This window comes from Rana temporaria, chromosome 11 (assembly GCF_905171775.1).
Source record: "Rana temporaria chromosome 11, aRanTem1.1, whole genome shotgun sequence".
Lineage (NCBI taxonomy): Eukaryota > Metazoa > Chordata > Amphibia > Anura > Ranidae > Rana > Rana temporaria.
In genome coordinates this window covers 88234158-88255534 of record NC_053499.1, presented here as the reverse complement: position 1 = coordinate 88255534, position 21377 = coordinate 88234158, and the positions used below count along the sequence as shown (strand labels likewise).

At 43.3% G+C, this 21377-nt stretch overlaps 1 protein-coding gene across 6 annotated transcripts in view; it reads right to left on the bottom strand.

Annotated features, from left to right (window-relative positions):
* The window catches only part of CENPT (centromere protein T), an 803389-nt gene that overhangs the window by 91544 nt on the left and 690468 nt on the right, over positions 1-21377 (bottom strand). For 5 of the 6 annotated variants that reach the window (XM_040328753.1, XM_040328757.1, XM_040328752.1 and 2 more), the window contains one exon: positions 6120-6224. The exons of the other annotated variant lie outside the window; for it this stretch is intronic. In XM_040328753.1, the coding sequence (XP_040184687.1) occupies positions 6120-6224 (105 nt within the window). The remainder of the gene's footprint in view (positions 1-6119; positions 6225-21377) is intronic. 6 annotated transcript variants of the gene reach the window in all.

Below are 21377 nucleotides of genomic sequence, written 5' to 3'. Positions count from 1 at the left end.
GGGGCATTAGGGGCGGAGGGGTGTTTTTGCTCCTAATACCGCGTACATACGGTTGACATTCCTACGGAGGCTTTCCCGTGGAAAAGTCTGACCATGTGTACACGGCATAGAAAAGTCCGACCGTGTGTACGCGGCATAACTTTTTTGCGGGAGGATGCCCCCATGCTTCGGCATATATAAATGGTGCATGTATGCCCATCATTAGAAGTGGGTGGATGAAGGGAGGTATTCTAATGGTGGGCATACCCACCGATCAATCCATATGTGGAATTACACTAAATGATATATTGCTCACACATGCCGTGGTTATATGTGGAATTGCACCCCAAAATACATTCTGCTGCTTCTCCTGAGTACGGGGATACCACGTGTGAGACTTTTTGGGAGCCTAGCCGCGTACGGGACCCCAAAAACCAATCACCGCCTTCAGGCTTTCTAAGGGTGTAAATTTTTGATTTCACTCCTCACTACATATCACAGTTTCGAAGGCCATAAAATGCCAAAATAGCACAAAAAAAACCAAATGACCCCATTTTGGAAAGTAGACACCCCAAGGAAACTGCTGAGAGGCATGTTGAGTCCATTGATTTTTTTTTTTTTGTCCAAAGTGATTGAATAATGACAAAAAAAAAAAACAAATTCTAAAAGTTGTCACTAAAATAAATGATATATCGCTCACACATGCCATGGTTATATGTGGAGTTGCACCCTAAAATACATTCTGCTGCTTCTCCTGAGTACGGGGATACCACATGTTTGGGACTTTTTGGGAGCCTAGCCGCGTATGGAGCCCCAAAAACCAAGCACCGCCTTCAGCATTTCTAAGGGCGCAAATTTTTGATTTCACTCCTCACTACCTATCACAGTTTCGAAGGCCATAAAATGCCAAAATAGCACAAACCCCCCCCAAATGACCCAATGTTGGAAAGTAGACACCCCAAGCTATTTGCTGAGAGGCATGTTGAGTCCATGGAATATTTAATTTTTTTGCCCCAAGTGATTGAATAATGACCAAAAAAAAATAATGTACAAAACATTGTCACTAAATTATATATTTCTCACACATGCCATGGTTACATGTGGAATTGCACCCCAAAATACATTCTGCTGCTTCTCCTGAGTACGGGGATACCACATGTGTGGGACTTTTTGGGAGCCTAGCCGCGTACGGGACCCCAAAAACCAATCACCACCTTCAAGATTTCTAAGGACATACATTTTTGATTTCACTCACACAAATCTTGAAGGCAGTGCTTGGTTTTCGGGGCCCCGTACGCGGCTAGGCTCCCAAAAAGTCCCACACATGTGGTATCCCCGTACTCAGGAGAAGCAGCAGAATGTATTTTGGGGTGTAATTCCACATATGCCCATGGCATGTGAGAAATATATCATTTAGTGACAACGTTTTGTAATTTTTTTTTTTTTGGTCATTATTCAATGACTTGGGGCATTAAATATTCCATGGACTCAGGGCCGGTGCAAGGATTTTTGCCAACTCAGGCGAAGGTGCATTTAGGCGCCCCCCCCCCCCCCGACACTGGGGCGGTGGGGGCATCGGAAAGTAAAGCACCGCTATTTTTAGCAGCACTATTCAGCAGCTAGCGGGGTGCTTTTAACCTCCGCTAGCGGCCAAGAAAGGGTTTAAAAAACCACCCGCAAAGCACCGCTTTGATTCCGCTTTAGGATTTTTTACTGTCCTGCCAGCGCACCGCTCCAGTGTGAAAGCACTTGGGCTTTCACACTGGAGTGAATGGATCCGCTCTTTCAGGGCGCTTTGCACGCGGTATTTTTAGCGTTTATAACGCCTGCAAAGCACCTCAGTGTGAAAGGGGTCTTAGGCTACTTTCACACTGAGGAGCTTTGCAGGTGCTACAGCACTACAAAATAGTGCCTGCAAGGTGCCCTGAAAGAGCCTCTTTTCTCACTCCAATGCGAAAGCCCAAGAGCTTTCACACTGGAGCGGTGCGCTAGCAGGATGCTCAAAAAAGCGCAACTGAACTGCCAGCAAAGCGGTGCTTTGTGGCCGGTTTTAATTCTTCTGGGCCTCTAACAGTGTGCTGGCAGGACGCTCCAAAAAGTCTTTGTTGTGCCCCGCTAGTGGCCGAATAGCGCCACAAAAACGACAGTAAAGTGCTGCTAAAATAGCGGCGCTTTACTGCCGACGGCGCAACGCCCCAGTGTGAAAGTAGCCAGGCACAGGCCCAAACAGAAGCAAGCAGCCAATCAAATATAGTACTTGCTCAATATGGATTAAATAAATTAGAATTCTGCATAGCCATAGATATAAATAAAGTGATTTGTGCAACAGCAGGTACTACTTGCACAAATCACTTTATTTATGATATCTATGGCTATGCAGAATTCTAATTTATTTAATCCATATTGAGCAAGTAAGATTTGGCTGCTTGCTTGGCACTGGCAGTTGGAACCTGGCTGGCACACATCATACAACAACCCAACATTACATACTACACTACAAATGAATGATGATATGGACGGTACCTGGCCTCACCTGCTGCTGCCTGGGCCTGGATTTGGGGTTCTCCCGGTTCCCCTAATTTCAAGTCTCTCTGTCCTCCACAGAAACCAACTCATGTGATGGGTAACGTCCCTCACCGACCCGCTCGGGTAAAACTTGAAGTCGCGCAGAGGAGGTTAGGCTCCGCCTACGCTAGTTAGTCAGTGGAATGACGCTGGTCTGGCCGGTCACACTTTTCAAGCAGCATGGGGGGCGCCTGTCACACTCGGCTCCTCCATGCTGCGCTGCCTGCCAGACAGCTGAGCTCATTTTTTTTGTAGGTGCCGTGCCGCCGGGGATATAGTGCGGGAGGTGGCCGCAGCCCAGCCGTAGGAGGACAGGTTTTACAAGCAGGGAGATTTTTTTTGGGGTGCCCCCCCCATAGCGCCACATGGCACTTCCCATGTCAGTCTGAGGCTGCCAATGCCATAGGTCCGTGACCGTCCGTGGATGATACACACACACTCTGTTTGGGGGGTGACTCGGCGGTGATCACTTTTCCGCCCTGTTCCCAGGGTGGGCGCTGGTGCTGTAAGGCAAGTGCCCAACTTGCCTTGCGCTAGCGCCGGCCCTGCATGGACTCAATATGCCTCTCAGCAAATAGCTTGGGGTGTCTTCTTTCCAAAATGGGGTCATTTGGGGGGTTGTGTGCCATCTTGGCATTTTATGGCCTTCAAAACTGTGATAGGTAGTGAGGAGTGAAATCAAAAATGTATGCCCTTAGAAATCTTGAAGGCGGTGCTTGGTTTTCGGGGCCCCGTACGCGGCTAGGCTCACAAAAAGTCCCACACATGTGGTATCTCCGTACTCAGGAGAAGCAGCAGAATGTATTTTGGGGTGCAATTCCACATATAACCACGGCATGTGTGAGCAATATATCATTTAGTGACAACTTTTTGTAAACCTTTTTTTTTTTTGTCATTATTCAATCACTTGACCAAAAAAAAAAAAATATTCAATGGACTAAACATGCCTCTCAGCAGTTTCCTTGGGGTGTCTACTTTCCAAAATGGGGTCATTTGGGGGGGTTTTGTACTGCCCTGCCATTTTAGCACCTCAAGAAATGAGATAGGCAGTCATAAAATAAAAGCTGTGTGAATTCCAGAAAATGTACCCTAGTTTGTAGACGCTATAACTTTTGCGAAAACCAATAAATATACGCTTATTGCGATTTTTTTTTTACTAAAGACATGTGGCTGAATACATTTTGGCCTAAATGTTTGACTAAAATTTAGTTTATTCGATATTTTTTACTTTTTGTTATAAGAAAAATCATTTTTTTTCAAAATTTTCGGTCTTTTTCCGTTTATATCGCAAAAAATAAAAATCGCAGAGGCAATCAAATACCATCAAAAAAAAGCTCTATTTGTGGGAAGAAAAGGACGCAAATTTAGTTTCGGTACAACATTGCATGACCGCACAATTACCAGTTAAAGCAGCGCAGTGCCAAATTGTAAAACACCTTCGGTCTTTAGGCAGCATTTTGGTCCGGTCCTTAAGTGGTTAAGGATTGTTTTGTAAAAAAGTTAACAAAACGTGTGTTATTAAATCCATGAACTTTTAGATAAAATGTAGAAGCAACATTTACATACTTGCTTAATTAAGGTGTCTAATTTTTCCCTTAATGCTCTTGCAAAATGAGAAATATAAAATCTCCTTTTGCACAGTTACATCTATGCTGTGGCTCCTTGTCTTCCAGAGTCTCCTTGTAGCCACCTTTATGTACACTCTCCCAGGATTATAACATAGGCAAAGAGGAGGCAAAGACACAGATAACCTGATCTGTAGTGCTGCACCAGTCACCAACTTTTACCTTGATGGGTGACTTTTGTCCAGTGTTGCCAACCCGCCAGTATTTACTGGCAGCCAGTAAAAAACAGGCAAATTTTCTCCTGCCAGTAAAAGTAAAAGGTTGCCAGTAAAAAATATGGCTGTGATGCTCGGTTTGGTCCGGAGCCGGCTGGGACCATCCGAGTGCTTGCTACAGTGTGATCGGGTGGCTCTGGTGGAGGCGGTGCCTGAGCATGTCGTGTGATGTCATGGTGTAATGGAGCCAAGCAGAGCGGCCAGAGCCTCGTGTGTGGGCCTGTGGTATGGGAGAAAGGCAGGCTGGGACCGGGACTGTCAGTGCTGTTTAGACTGGAGTGGACTGGAGGGACCACTTGGCTTGGAGAGAGACTGTCAATGTGACTGAGGAGGAGACGTGTTGTGCCAGTGAGGTCTCGTCATCTGTGCGGCTGCACACTGCTGTCAGTGTCACTGTGAGAGTCAATTTTATGTGTGTGCGCCTGCTCATTCTAATTTATTTCCCTCCTGAGGCTGGTCCCTGAGCTACTTACTATATCAAAAATAAAATAAGAAATATGTTTTTTGCCTTATTATCTACTTAAATCATATTGCTAATTGCATATTGTATTTGTTTGTAGCCTCAATACTCTAATTTGCACTTAAAACTGTAATTTTTGGTAACTTTTTGAAATGCCAGTAAAAACTTGGCTGTGCCAGTAAGTTTTGGGTGTTGTGTCAGTAAATTTCAATCTGGTAGGTTGGCAACACTGCTTTCGTCTAATGGGCACTTGCATTTTATTTTTCAAATAACAGTTTTTTATTTTCGTAAAAGGTCAATACAAAATATAGCAGCATTTCAAGTGTAGAAGAAAATAGGAGGTACAAAATTCCAGCTTAATGTACTTACACAGTGGCTTCATACTTGTTTATACGATCAGTAACTTGTAAAACAACTAGAAATCAAAGAAGAGGGATAGAGGAAAGAAGGGGTGGGGTGAGGAGAAGGAGATGGGAGAGGGAAAGGGGCGAGAGGAAAAAGAGAAAGAAGAAAAAGGAAAGAAGGGGGAGGGGGGCAGACAAGAAGGACGGGTAGTAATGTACCTCGGTGATCTGTCGTCGGCTCACGGCGGGTCCTCCACCATATGCCACCTCTCCCAGACAAGACCATGATCCTCCAACCTGTCCCGGATCCTAGCCGTCATCTTTTCCATGAGTTCTACATCTTTAACCCTAGCATAGAGGGCCTCTTGGAATGGGGGCCTCGGTTTTTTCCAATGAAGTGCTATCAAGCACCTTGCGGCTGTGGTAATGTGTCTTAGCAGTGTCTTGTAGGGTTTATCTATGTGAGGTTGGGATAGGCCAAGTAGAAATAGCTTCGGAAAGAGGGGTATGGGCGCCTCCAGGAGGCGAGACAGGAGCTCTCGTGTCTGAGTCCAGAACGGGACAATCATGGGGCAAGTCCAATATATATGGAACAGTGTGCCCTTGGCTTGGTTGCAACGCGGCACTTGCATTTTTGATGCAACAGCATATTTTCCCTGACAGGTGTCAGGGAAGCAGAGACGTATACAGTGGTGCTCATATGTAAAATGGGAGAAATTATGTGTTGGATCAAAATTAGGAAAAATATACACTGAGATTGCTGATATTGAGAAAGATCAAGATGGAAACATTCAACAATTAAACATTAAACAATAGTTTAACACTACTTTACCACTAGAAAACAGACGTGGAAGATTTTATAATACAAACGGCATTACTTCTAAAAAAATACATAAAATACATACATAAAAAGATTAAATTTAAGGCTTACCTTTTCATTAGAAGCTCCAGGTCAGCAAGTGTTATAGTTTTTCTGTTGGCATGAACAGTGTATGCAGCCAAATCACTAGTCATCTGGTCCAAGAACATTTCTAAACTGTTGATATATTTACAAAAGTAAAACTAAGTCAGTATGCCAAATTCACTAGATGTAAGGTCATTACAAACTGTAACTGGGGAACACATAAGTTCGAAGAGATTTTATTTCAGGAAGAAATAAAATGCGGCAAGTCTAAGGCCCCATACACACGGGAGGATTTATCCGCGGATACGGTCTCGAGGATTTCAGCAGATTTCAGCAGATTTTAATGCGATGGAGTGTACTCACCATCGCATTGAAATCCGCGCCGAAATCCTCTGGCGATGACGTGTCGACACATGCGGGGGATGTCTTCGGACGGATGGATCCGGTGAGTCTATACAGACCAGCGGATCCATCCGTTGGGATGGACTCCAGCAGATGGATATGTTCTGCATGTCAGCGAATATTCAATCTGCTGGAATCCATCCCAGGGGAGATATATCCGCGGAAACAGATCCGCTGGCGTGTACACACCATAGGATCTATCCGCTGAAACCCATTTGCTGGGATTTATCTGCGGATGGATTCTATGGTGTGTACGGGGCCTAAGGTGCAAGCAACCCTAGGTACAGAGTATTTTTCTTCTGGACACACTAAATGGATAACCAAGAGAATGACTGGTATTTTGCTTTATCAGAATTGTATTCATTAAAACATGACAATTCTTCACATGATTCGTATGACTGTTTTCATGTTCTATAATCTAATGTTTTCAGTTTAATGTGTTTACAAAATGGATATCAACAATATTATTCAAAAATGTTTCAACTTCTATTGATAAAGTGGTAATATTCTATAAGTTGACATACAGTACTGATGTGCGTCACAGTTCACTTTAGAAAACCACAGCATTGACTGGGAATGAAGGAGCACGTCCCTTAAAGGGGTTTGTAAAAGGTTCAGTTTTTAAAAGAAGAAAAAACAAACATGTCATACTTACCTACGCTGTGCAGTTGGTTATGCACAGAGTGGCCCCAATCCTCCTCGTCTGCTCTTCTGTGGTCCCTCCGTGGCTCTTCTGGGGTCCCACCGTGGCACTCCTGGCTCCTCTTCTTCTCGAGTGTCACGCCGGAGAATCGCTCTCCGTAGACACAGACAGCAGGACTTGGTTTCTTCCCTGGTGCTCCCGCGCATCGGATTTGATTGACAGCAGCGGGTGCAATCAATCTATCTAATCACGACACGAGACACCAGCCGGAGCTGGTGTGCTCATTCCCGTTAATCGTAAGGTAAGTATAAGGTGGGCTCGGGGGTGCTGCTGCAGCACAGGAGGTTTTTCGACAATGAATAAGGTGAAAAATGGCAAGGGTTTACAACCACTTTAACGAAGCAGCCTGAGAAATAGTTTGGTGAATTCAAAGTAAAGGGGCTGAACTGGAATGGAAGCTAGATACCAGGACCATGTGAGATAATGCAGCCCCATCTTCAGCAAGAGCTGCAGCCCTTTAGATAAATCCTTACATCCCTTACTATGAAAAGCTGTGAAAATGTGGAACAGACTCCCTCCAGACGTGGTTCTGGCCAGCTCAGTAGATTGCTTTAAGAAAGTCCTGGATTATTTCCTAAATGTACATAATATAACTGAGTACTAAGATTTGTAGGTAAAGTTGATCCAGGGTAAATCCGATTGCCTCTCGGGGGATCAGGAAGGATTGTTTTCCCCTGTTGTAGCAAATTGGATCATGCTCTGCTGGGATTTTTTGCCTTCCTCTGAATCAACTGTGGGTATGGAGTTGGGTGTATGGGATTGTACGGTGTTTATTTTGTTTGTTTATTTTTTGTGGTTGAACTGGATGGACTTGTGTCTTTTTTCAACCTGACTAACTATGTAACTATATTTAGAAAGTGAAAGACAATCTTATTAGAATGGGAGAGTGCTGGATAAAAGGAGGAAAGCACAATGCCCTTGTTATGATGTAAAGAGAACACAACCTAGAGCAGAAGGCAAAGTCTTAAGACTAAAATATTCCTCTGAAGCATACCAAAGAACTTCTAGGAGGGCAAGGCTACGAACTTGGAGACCCTCTTAACAAAACTGATGGTTTATCCATCAAGCCATACCATCAGGGAGGAATGTGATAGACCCCAAATTTATTCTGCATTAGGACAAAGACCCCAAACATACAGCAAATGTCATTAAGAACTATATTCAGCGTAAAGAACAAAAAGTAATGGACGTGATGGTTTGATTTCCACAGAGCCCAGATCTCAACATCAAGTCTGCCTGGGATTACATAAAGAGACAGAAGGAGCGCCAATGGCTGCACTGCTATCAATCTATCCAATCAGGACTCAAAACACTGGCTGAAGCAGGTGTGCTTGTCCCCGGCGCAGGAACAATCGAGCTCAGGTAAGTAAAAGGGGGGCTGGTGCACTACAAGAGGTTTTTCACCTCATTCATAGAATGCATTGCAGTGAAAAACTGCAAGTGTTTACAACTCCTTTAAAAGTATTTGAGTTTACAATATTATGTGTTTCATTACTATTACTATTATTGTGTATTATTTTTTTACTTTTTGGTCATTATATCGTTTTTTTTTTAAGAAAGTATCATTTTTATCAACTCCTGAAGAAGATGAATAAAGTTAACGCGTTGTAGCATTTACGAATTAGGGACTTTAAATGTCCCCTCTAAGTGCCCAGCCGTGGGTCGCGGGCGCGCTCCTGTGACCTGGTCCGAAGCTCCATGACTGCGGCACCCGATCGCCGCTGGAGTCCCATGATCGGTCCCCGAGCTGAAGAACAATGAGAGCTGTGTGTAAACACAGCTTCCCCGTTCTTCACTGTGGCGCCGTCACTGATCGTGTGTTCCCTTATATAGGGAATTACAATCAATGACGTCACACCTACAGCCACACCCCCCTACAGTTAGAAACACAGATGAGGTCACACTTAATCCCTTCAGCGCCCCCTTGTGGTTAACTCCCAAACTGCAATTGTCATCTTCACAGTAAACAATGCATTTTTAATGCATTTTTTGCTGTGAAAATGACAATGGTCCCAAAAATGTGTCAAAATTGTCCAATGTTAGCGCCATAATGTCGCAGTCATGAAAAAAATCGCTGATCGCCGTAATTTGTAATAAAAAAAAATAATTAAAAAAAATGCAATAGAACTATCCCCTATTTTGTAAATACTATAATTTTTGCGCAAACCAAATCGATAAACGCTTATTGCGATTTTTTTTTACCAAAAATAGGTAGAAGAATACGTATCGGCCTAAACTGACAATTTTTTTTTTTTTTTTTTGTTTTTTTGGGGGGATATTTATTATAGCAAAAAGTAAAAAATATTTTTTCAAAATTGTCGCTCTATTTTTGTTTATAGCGCAAAAAATAAAAACCGCAGAGGTGATTAAATACCACCAAAAGAAAGCTCTATTTGTGGGAAAAAAAGGACACCAATTTTGTTTGGGAGCCACGTCGCACGACCGCGCAATTGTCAGTTAAAGCGACGCAGTGCGGAATCGGAAAAACTGGCCAGGTCCTTTAGCTGCCTAAAGGTCCGGGTCTTAAGTGGTAAACCATTGTACAATAAAATCTATGTAAAAAATCCCTTCCATCATTAATTTTATTAACGACTTCAGCCCCGGACCATTTGTCAGCATAAAGACCCGAGGTGTTTTTACAATTTGGCACTGCGCTGCTTTAACTGGTAATTGCGCAGTCATACAATATTGTACCCAAACAAAATTTGCGTCCTTTTTTTTACCACAAATAGAGCTTTCTAATGATGGTATTTGATTGCTTCTGCAATTTTTTATTTTTTGCGACATAAACATAAAAAGACCGAACATTTTTTTTTTACAAATTCTATTTTCTACTTTTTGTTATAAGAAACAATTAATAAACTCAATTTTAGTCATACATTTAGGGCAAAATTTATTCAGCCACATTCCTTTGGTAAAAAAAAATGTCAATAAGCTTATATTTATTGGTTTGCGCAAAAGGTATAGCGTCTACAAACTAGGGTACATTTTCTGAAATTTACATTTTAGTTTATGACTGCCCATCTCATTTCTTGAGGTGCTAAAATGGCAGGGCAGTACAACCCCCCCACAAATGACCCCATTTTGGAAAGTAGACACCCCAAGGAAATTGCTGAGAGGCATGTTGAGCTCATTGAATATTTTTTTTTGTCCCAGGTGACTGAATGACAAAAAAATAAAAATTACAAAAAGTTGTCACTAAATGGTATATTGCTCACACATGCCATGGTTATATGTGGAATTGCACCCCAAAATACATTTTGCTGCTTCTCCGGAGTACGGGGATACCACATGTGTGGGACTTTTATGGGAGCCTAGTCGCGTACGGGGCCCCGAAAACCAAGCACCGCCTTCAGCATTTATAAGGGCGCAAATTTTCTATTTCATTCCTTGATTTTATGGCCTATCACAGTTTCGAAGGAAATAAAATGCCAAAATAGCACAAACCCCCCCAAATGACCCCATTTTGGAAAGAAGACACCCCAAGCTATTTGAGGAGAGGCATGGTGAGTATTTTACAGCTCTCATTTGTTTTTGAAAATTAAGAAAGAAAGAACATTTTTTATTTGTTCAAAACTTTGCGACAAAAAAAGCGAGATGTTAAAACACTCACCATACCTCTCAAACAGCTTGGGGTGTCTACTTTCCAAAATAGGGTCATGTGGGGGGGGGGTGTGCCATCTGGGCATTTCATGGCCTCCGAAACTGTGATAGGCAGTGTAATTCCACATATGCCCATGGCATGTTTGAGCAATCATTTAGTGACAACTTTGTGCAAACTTGTGTCAAAATATAAAATATTCCATGGACTCGACATGCCTCTCAGCAAATAGCTTGGGGTGTCTACCTTCCAAAATGGGGTAATTTGGGGGGTTCTAAACTGTCCTGGCATTTTATGCACAACATTTATAAGCTTATGTCACACATTATCCACTCTTCTAAAAGTGGATACATTAAAAAAAAAAAAAAAAAAAATTGCAAGAAAATTACGTTGAACCCCAAACATTATATATATTTTTTTAAAGCAAAGGACCTACAGATTAAAATAGTGGGTGTTGCATTTTTTTCCCACACAGTATTTGCGCAGCAATATTTCAAATGCATTTATTTTGGAAAAAATACATTTTTTTTTTATTTTAATGCACTAAAAGACACTACAGTGCCTTGCGAAAGTATTCGGCCCCCTTGAACTTTGCGACCTTTTGCCACATTTCAGGTTTCAAGCATATAAAACTTTTTTTTTTGAAGAATCAACAAGTGGGACACAATCATGAAGTGGAACGAAATTTATTGGATATTTCAAACTTTTTTAACAATTAAAAAACTGAAAAATTGGGCGTGCAAAATTATTCAGCCCCCTTAACCACTTAAGACCCGAACCAAAATGCAGGTAAAGGACCAGGCCCCTTTTTGCGATTCGGCACTGCATCGCTTTAACAAGCAAATGCGCGGTCGTGCGACGTGGCTCCCAAACAAAATTGGCGTCCTTTTTTTCCTACAAATAGAGCTTTCTTTTGGTGGTATTTGATCACCTCTGCGGTTTTTATTTTTTGCGCTATAAACAAAAATAGAGCGACAATTTTGAAAAAAAATGCAATATTTTATACTTTTTGCTAGAATAAATATCCCCAAAAACATAAAAAAAATATTTTTTTCCTCAGTTTAGGCCGATACGTATTCTTCTACCTATTTTTGGTAAAACAAAACTCAATAAGTGTTTATCGATTGGTTTGCGCACAATTTGTAGGGTTTACAAAATAGGGGATAGTTTTATTGCATTTCTATTAATTTTTTATTTTACTACTAATGGCGGCGATCATCGATATTTTTCGTGACTGCGACATTATGGCGGACACTTCTGACACATTTAAAATGCATTGTTTTACTGTGAAAATGACAATTGCAGTTTGGGAGTTAATCACAGGGGGCGCTGTTGGTGATATGCGTTCCCTGTAGTGTGTTTACAACTGTAGGGGGGTGTGGCTGTAGGCCTGATGTCATTGTGTGTTCCCTAAAATAGGGACGCACAATCGATGACCGCGCCACAGTGAAGGTATGTGATTGTGCCCAGCGGTGCCATTCTGCCGACGTATATCGGCGTTAGGCGGTCCTTAAGTGGTTAAGTTAATACTTTGTAGCGTCACCTTTTGCTGCGATTACAGCTGTAAGTCGCTTGGGGTATGTCTCTATCAGTTTTGCACATTGAGAGACTGAAATTTTTTGCCCATTCCTCCTTGCAAAACAGCTCGAGCTCAGTGAGGTTGGATGGAGAGCATTTGTGAACAGCAGTTTTCAGTTATTTTCACAGATTCTCGATTGGATTCAGGTCTGGACTTTGACTTGCCCATTCTAACATCTGGATATGTTTATTTGTGAACCATTGTAGATTTTGCTTTATGTTTTGGATCATTGTCTTGTTGTAAGACAAATCTCCGTCCCAGTCTCAGGTCTTTTGCAGACTCCAACAGGTTTTCTTCCAGAATGGTCCCAATTTTAACCATCTTCCCTGTCCCTGCTGAAGAAAAGCAGGCCCAAACCATGATGCTGCCACCACTATGTTTGACAGTGGGGATGGTGTGTTCTGGGTGATGAGCTGTGTTGCTTTTAAGCCAAACATAACGTTTTGCATTGTTGACAAAAAATTCGATTTTGATTTTATCTGACCAGAGCACCTTCTTCCACATGTTTGGTGTGTCTCCCAGGTGGCTTGTGGCAAACTTTAAACACTCTTTATGGATATCTTTAAGAAATGGCTTTCTTCTTGCCACTCTTCCATAAAGGCCAGATTTGTGCAGTATACGACTGATTGTTGTCCTATGGACAGAGTCTCCCACCTCAGCTGTAGATCTCTGCAGTTCATCCAGAGTGATCATGGGCCTCTTGGCTGCATCTCTGATCAGTCTTCTCCTTGTATGAGCTGAAAGTTTAGAGGGACGGCCAGGTCTTCGTAGATTTGCAGTGGTCTGATACTCCTTCCATTTCAATATTATCGCTTGCACAGTGCTCCTTGGGATGTTTAAAGCTTGGGAAATCTTTTTGTATCCAAATCCGGCTTTAAACTTCTCCACAACAGTATTTCGGACCTGCCTGGTGTGTTCTTTGTTCTTCATGATGCTCTCTGCGCTTTAAACGGACCTCTGAGACTATCACAGTGCAGGTGCATTTATACGGAGACTTGATTACACACAGGTGGATTCTATTTATCATCATTAGTCATTTAGGTCAACATTGGATCATGCAGAGATCCTCACTGAACTTCTGGAGAGAGTTTGCTGCACTGAAAGTAAAGGGGCTGAATAATTTTGCACACCCAATTTTTCAGTTTTTTATTTGTTATACTTTTGCAAGGCACTGTATATTGCCCAAATGTTTGATGAAATGAAAAAGATGATCTTAGGCCGAGTACATGGATACCAAATACGACATGCTTTAAAATTGCGCACAAACGCACAGTGACGACAAACTACATACATTTGTATAGCCTTTAAAAGCCTTTACAGGTTACTACTTTAGATTTACAGAGGATGTTGACTGCTAAAATTACTACTCCTGCGTTACCTCAGGGACTGGGTTCACACACGGTGGGACCATACTCCCGTCATGCCTGGCCCATAGCGAGCTCATTTGTACACCCCGTTTCCGGCTCCCCGGTAATGCCTAGGGTCCAAGTTAATTGGCTCACGGCAGTACGCATATCCTCCTTTTGCTCTGACCTTTCTTTCTCGTCCCAGATTCACAGACCCCCAACGGGTTTTGAACAGCTGTGCGCTCTCTCAGAAACGCCAAGACATTTCCTCTCATCTATGTACACACTGCAGCACACATTGACACATGATCAACCCCCCTCTTACACAAGGAAGTAGTCCACGGATCTGGCAAAGGAACTCCATATAGCGGATTGGCAGAAATTGTACTACTTCACTCACAAGTCCTCTGTCTCCTGCTACTCCCAGGAGAAAAACTTTAAGCTCCTCTCTCGATGGTACAGGGATCCTCATTCTTTACATAAAATATTCCCATCTGTGCCCCCTGTGTGTTGGAGATGCGGCTCGGTGGATGGTAGCTACCTCCATATTTGGTGGAAGTGTCCGGCCGTTCAGACCCTTTGGTCTCAGGTTTTTGCCATATACAACAAGCTCTATGATCAACCCTTGACGCCTTCACCAGAAATAGCCTTACTGTCCATGTTACCTAGCTCCATAGCTTCCCAGAAGGGTACCTTGCTGCGTTTCTTTCTGTCGGCCGCAAGGCAGCTTATCCCCCAATTTTGGAAAACTACTACTACCCCTCCCCTGTCCTTGTGGGTCTCTGTAGTCAATGACATCATGCGCATGGAGGAGATGTTGGCCTTAGATACTGACACTTATGATAAATTTAAAACCTTGTGGCTCGATTATTTTACCTCTGACTCCTTAAGGGCGTTGCTAACACCTCGAGATCAGCCCTGATGCTCAATTCACGTATACTTTACTCATATGACGTTGGATTTAGTAATCCAAAATCAACTGATTCAGGGATGGAAACACTACATGTATTTATTCTAATATACTATGTATTACTGATGACCCATTTCATATGCCGCCTTCATTAGCATGCCACTTTGGGACTTCCTACTATATGTTCATTAATAGGGCCACCTTGGGGGGATGGATTATACCGCCTCACCTCTTGGGAGCTGTGATGCGCACCGCAGCGTTCCCCCGACCCCCCTGTCTACTGACTATGGGGTTGGGGGGACGCACTCACTGCGCATCGACGTCACGCTTCTCACGCATACACGTTTGCGTCAATCATTGACGCCACGTGATGACGTGTTGTTTTTTCCATCTGCGTGCGTGAATGGGGAGGAGCAGGGCGCTCGCGCATAAGAGATTCTGCTTGTGCGCGGCTTCCGCTCCTCTCCTGCACGCTTGACGTGACGTTCAGTGGGGCAGACGCTGGCTGGCACGGTCTCTCTCCTCTCTCACCACTACCTTCCATCACCATCACTGATTCGTATCAGTTTCATTAACCTAAGGTATTATGATTATTACCCTTATTTCTCTTTGTCACTAGTTTTGGTTGGTGATTTACAGCCACCTCTTTATTTTACATTCACCTAATTATTTTCTACATTATGAGTCATCTCTTTGACCACTGTTTTGTTGCCAAACTCATTACCCTGACGTATGGCCCCTTCAAACATTTTTTACAGAAGCCTTGCAGGCTCACACTCTTCATCACACTTTTGGAACAGGCACTTATCATTTCATCACTTAACATCTTGAGATCGGATCTCTGTTGCCGCCAATCTGACTCTACGTCAGCTCCCGGTGAGGCTACTACCTACCCTCCTTCAATGCCTCTTATCAACAATATTATCGCCTACCTTATTTTACCAATTGCCCTAGGTAAGATTGTTTGGACCACCTTGTTGTGCTCCCCCTCTTCCCTTTCTAGTTATGTACCCCTAACTAGTATTTTACCATCATTTATCGTTTACCATAGGTGTCCTTGGCCTCTGCTTGCTCCTGATGAGTGGAAAGTATCCACAAAACGCGTCAAGCTTACATTATAGATGATATGTCACTTTAATCATGGATACTATCATGGGCATTTGAACGTTCGAATCATGTACCTTATACAATATTTTTTATGAAGTTACACCACTCTGGATACACTGTTGATCACAGTACTTATCATATGTTCTATTGTTTACTATGTTACCATTTTTAATTCTCCATGATCAGTCATACTATTAATACATACCTTATACATAACTATTGATTTACCATGCATACTTACCATGCAGTATTGCTGGTTGCATTGTCTATCATGTGTTACACTGTCTACTATGTTACAATGTCTACAATGTTATAATTATTACCTGTTATGATTGACCGATCATGTCTCTATCTTTTTATATTGATTGTCCAAAACTACTATTGATTACTGTTGATCACAGTTTTTACTATGTGTTATATTGTTTACTATGCTTCTATTGGGACGTATCAGGGTCGATCAGGCATTTCTCCATCATGCACTTTAACATACTTATTGATCTACCATGTATATTCACCATGCATTTATGCTGGGTACATCGTTTATCATGTGTTACTTTGGCTATCATGATATTATTGGAATGTTTATGACTGACCATCATGTTCCCATTATGAACTCTAACACATTATTTATTACCTTATATCTACACTGTAATGTATCCATATGTGCTACTAATAAACAGTCTAATTTATTTTACCCATTGATTCGCTCTGCCCTTAATTTTTGTTTCATTCAAAGTCCCAACATTCCCTTAGTCCCTCTTTTTTCTACTCAGATGACGTGTCGTGACCCGCTCGGTTCTCGGTTCTTCCTTCTCCCCCCCACCCGTCTTTTCCCCCCTCTTCTCTCCTTTTTTCTTCCTTCTCTCTCTCTCCTTCCTTACTTTTTCTCCTCTTCTCTTTCCTAATGATCAGATGTTGTTCTACTGATTTATACTTCATCAGCCCTCCTTGTTTTCCCATATCACACATTGTTAGCCACCTGACATGGGGGGGGAATTTGTTGGACTTGTGTTGGGCTTATGCTGTGCAGTGTCTTAGACAATATGTATTGGTATGTACATTCCTGTATTGTAGACATCTGGTGGTTATATGTATTGTATCAATCTGTTGAAAAGCAATAAATACATATTTACCCTTAAAATTACTACTCCTCGATCTGACCTTCGTGGTGATACCTCACATGCATGGTGCAATTGCTGTTAACATATGACGCCAGACCAATGCTTGTGTTCGCCTTTGCGCAAGAGCAGGGGGGGGGGGACAGTGGTGCTTTTTTATTATTTATTTTGCTTTTTTTATTTTATTTTTAAACTGTTCCTTCCATTTTTTTTTTATCATTTTAATTGTTATCTCAGGGAATGTAAATATCCCCTATGATAGCAATAGGTAGTGACAGGTACTCTTTTTTGAAAAAAATGGGGTGTATTAGACCCTAGATCTCTCCTCTGCCCTCAAAGCATCTGACCACACCAAGATCGGTGAGATAAAATGCTTTCCCAATGGCGCCGTTTGTATCCGGGAAAATCTAAGTCATGAAATGCTCAGGATTCCCCAGGGCGCGGAGTCTAAGGTCCAGCAGGTGTTCACCAGAGCCTCTAGTGGTGAGGATGGCCTTCGCTGCAACTGAACCCAGGTCGCGGCCCCTGAGGTCCCCCAGGTCACGCTCCGTAGGGAAAGAGGGGAAGCAGCCACTGAGAACACAAGGGATAGTGATGGGTAAGCCGAGGTCGGGACAACAGGCAGACGAGGGTAACCAAGGGACAGGCCAAAGGTCAGGTTCACAGGCAAACAGGAGTAGTCAGAGACGAGCCAAAATCGGTACACAGAAAGGTTAACGTAGCACGCGGCAAACAGGAACACAAGTTAACAAACAAAGTTGAACAGCAAAGCAGACCTGCAGTGCAACAGTTAATATAGACTTCCTGGGATGGCCTGAGGTGGGGCCATACAGGGAGGAGAGATGATAAAAAGGCAGCCAGAAGAGAGTCAGGCCTCTAATGGACAGGTGGAGGAGAAGGTAAGCTGCCAGACATTATTGCATGTCCATGACATTCCGGTTTCTTAGGCCATAGAGATGATTGGAGCCGTTCTGGTCTCTTATCAGCTCTATGGTCAGCTGGCACAACCACCGGCTGCATTCTCAGGTTCCCTGTTGGGACAGGAAAGCCAGAGAAAACCATGGAAGACAATGGGAGGGGGGGACATTCCCTCCCACTGCTTGTAAAAGCAGTCTAGAGGCTAGTTAGCGGCTAGGATTGCTTTTACATTAAAGCCAACCGCTGGCTGAAAAGAATGATACCAAGATGATACCTAAACCCGCAGGCATCATTCTGGTATAACCATTCAAAGTCCAGCAACATACCAGTACGTTGCTGGTCCTTGTTGGGCATATATTGTAATCTTTTTTTCATGCAGCTGAACAAAAAAAAGATTAATCGGTGGGTATGCCCACCATTAGAATACCTCCCTTCATCCACCCACTTCTAATTATGGGCATACATGCACCATATATATATGCCGAAGCATGGGGGGCATCCTCGTGCAAAAGTTATGCCGCGTACACACGGTATGACTTTTCCACGGGCAAGCCTCCATCGGAATTTCGACTGTATGTATGCCACATTAGGAGCAAATCACTCCTCCGCCCCTATGCTTCGGCATATATGCTCTTTTTTTAACTGTAGTGGTGAAATCACTTCCTACAGCGTTGGAGTCACGGCTTTATGTATTGTGGGAGCAAACGCTGTTGCTGTCAAGATAAATAAATCCACGCTCCAGCTGAATGGCGTACCGGAAAACAAAAAAATGGTTAACAATAAAACCCCCTTTTAACAGTAAAGTATAGAAAAATTACATACCTGAAAAGCAAGCATGATAAAACAGAACAATAAAACATTGCAGAATAGAATACAGTAAAAAAAAAGAGCAGAACAATGGAGATAGAATAGAGAGGGAGAGAACAATAAAACAACAACAATTTTAATTTTTATATTTTTTTTTTTACTTTTTTTAACACTTTTTTTGTAACTGTACAACTGTTCGGTTCCAGGTTTGGGTGTCTCAAAATGCGATGGCATCTTGGGAGACCCTGTGTAAGTGTGTCCTAGTCTGTGAAATGCTGTACCCTACGCCAATACTGCACTAGTGTGTGATAGCGTTCAAAACATTTCCCAATGCAAATACCAGGATAGTCAGGACAGCGTGGACAATTAGTCACGCCTAAATCAGTGCTTTCTACAGACACAACATTTTCTTTGGGGGGCTCGTTGGGTAGGGGTACCAGGGAGGACATACGGAAAATGCCTCTCATGCAGCTGGGTTACTGCATTTGGTTGAGGATGGTGAGGTGCAGCACCGCCTGGATACAGGAAGGCTCGGACAATATCTCCCTGGAATTTACGGAAAGATCCAGTCCCGCCTATAGCTTTGTATAGCACAAAAGCATTCAGCAAAGCCAACTGAAATAAATATACAGACACTTTTTTGTACCAGCGTCTGGCCTTACGGGTAACTAGGTACGGTGCCAACCACTGATCGTTGAGGTCCACCCCCCCTATATTTTGGGACACAGAGGGGATTCTCCACAACACCAGTCGCCGTACGAATTTGGACTGTCGTGTCTGCGTGAAGGGAGAAAAGAACAAAAACATTCTTATTATCCCTCCACTTCACAGCGAGCAAATTATTACACCTTGAGCAGGCTCTTTCCCCCAGCCTAAGATGGGATTCTACAAGCCAATGGAGTAAGCCCCGGCGATTAGGTTGCACGGTGCCACATGCTCCAATCTGATGATCAAACAAGTGACTAAAAAGTGGCACGCTCGTGTAATAATTGTCCACATACAAGTGGTACCCCTTTTTCGAATAAGGGTGACACCAAGTTCCACACTATCTTGCCAGCACTCCCTATGTAATCTGGGCAGTTCTCCAGCTCTAGGTGACTATCTTTTCCCTCATAAACCATACAACTACATGTATAGCCTGTGGCCCTGTCACAGACCTTATACATCTTGACCCCATATCTGGCACACTTGCTGGGAAGGTACTGTTTGAAAGACAAGCGGCCATAAAATTTAATCAGGGACTCATCAACGCAGACAACTTGATGGGAAGTATACAAGGCTGTAAAAAGTCAGTTGAAGTGGTTTATGAGGGGTCAAATGTTGTAGAGCCAAATTCAGGGTCTCCACGAGAACGACAAAGTACATTGTTGTTGAAATGCATGAACCGCAAGATCTGCTCATATCGTGCTCTGGTCATGGAGGCAGAGAACACTGGCACATGGTAAACTGGGTCAGTGGACCAATATAACCGCAGTTCACTCAATTTAACTATGCCCATATCGAGGGAAAGGCCCAGAAAGGTCTTAAAATCAGAAACCGTAATTGGTTTCCATTCTTTGGCAAGGAAGGACTGGGGATTATTGGCGATGTATTGACCAGCATACAAATTAGTCTGGTCCACAATAGATTCATAAAGATCTTCGGTGAAAAACAGCAAATAAAAATCAAGTGCCATAAAATCAACTGTTTCCACCTGAATTCCAGGTTGGCCAGTGAATGGGGGAAGTACGGGTGCTGCAGAAGTGGTGGGCATCCAATCAGGATTGGCGAATTCTGCAGGAAGCACACTATGGGCACCACGGGCCTGTCTTTGTCTTCTTGGTGGCAGCGGAACACTACTTGTGCTTGCCACCTCGCCAGCTTGAACTGCACTTATGGGACTTGCCACGCCACCAAGTGTTACTGCAGTGCTGGATGTATGACCAGGGTGTACTAGGCTGCTGGTGCTTGCCAGTTCACCAGAAGGATGAGCGGCGCAAGTACCGTATTTATATGCGTATAACGCACACTTTTTTCCTCTGAAATCAGAGGGTAAAACGTGCCTGCGCGTTATACGCCGATATCATGTTCTACCAGCAGGGGGCGAGGATCGGGACATGGCCAAAACGAAGCTTGTAAATGTCTATATAGCTCCGTTTTTTCAGGCTGCCTCCTCTGAGTGTAGCTTTGATTGGAGGAGAGCAGTCACATGACCATCAGGGGAGAGAAGTCATGTAACCAAGATCAGTGAAAAAAAACCAGAGCTATTAAGGTAAATGGAAGCTTCGTTTTTGCAATAGGAGACACAAGAGGAACAGTGTGGTAGGGGCTGACATTGATTTTTTTATTTACTTAACTATAGAGAATGCTGGCATAACTGTCCCAGGAGACTGGGGGTCTCCTGGGAGTGCAGGGGGGGGCTGTGTACTGAATGGGGGGATTGTATACTGGGGAGGGGGGATGTATAATGTATGGGGGGGGCTGTGTACTGGATGGGGGATGTATAATGGATGAGGGCTGTATACTGGGGAGGGGGGCTGTATAATGTATGGGGGGATGTATAATGTATGGGGGGGCTGTGTACTGGATGGGGGGATGTATAATGTATGGGGGTGCTGTGTACTGGATGGAGGGCTGTATAATGTATGGGGGGGCTGTGTACTGGATGGGGGGATGTATAATGTATGGTGGGGGCTGTGTACTGGATGGGGGGATGTATAATGGAGGGAGGCTGTATACTGGATGGGGGGATGTATCATGTATGGGGGGGCTGTGTATTGAATGGGGGGCTGTATAATGGATGGGGGGGATGTAT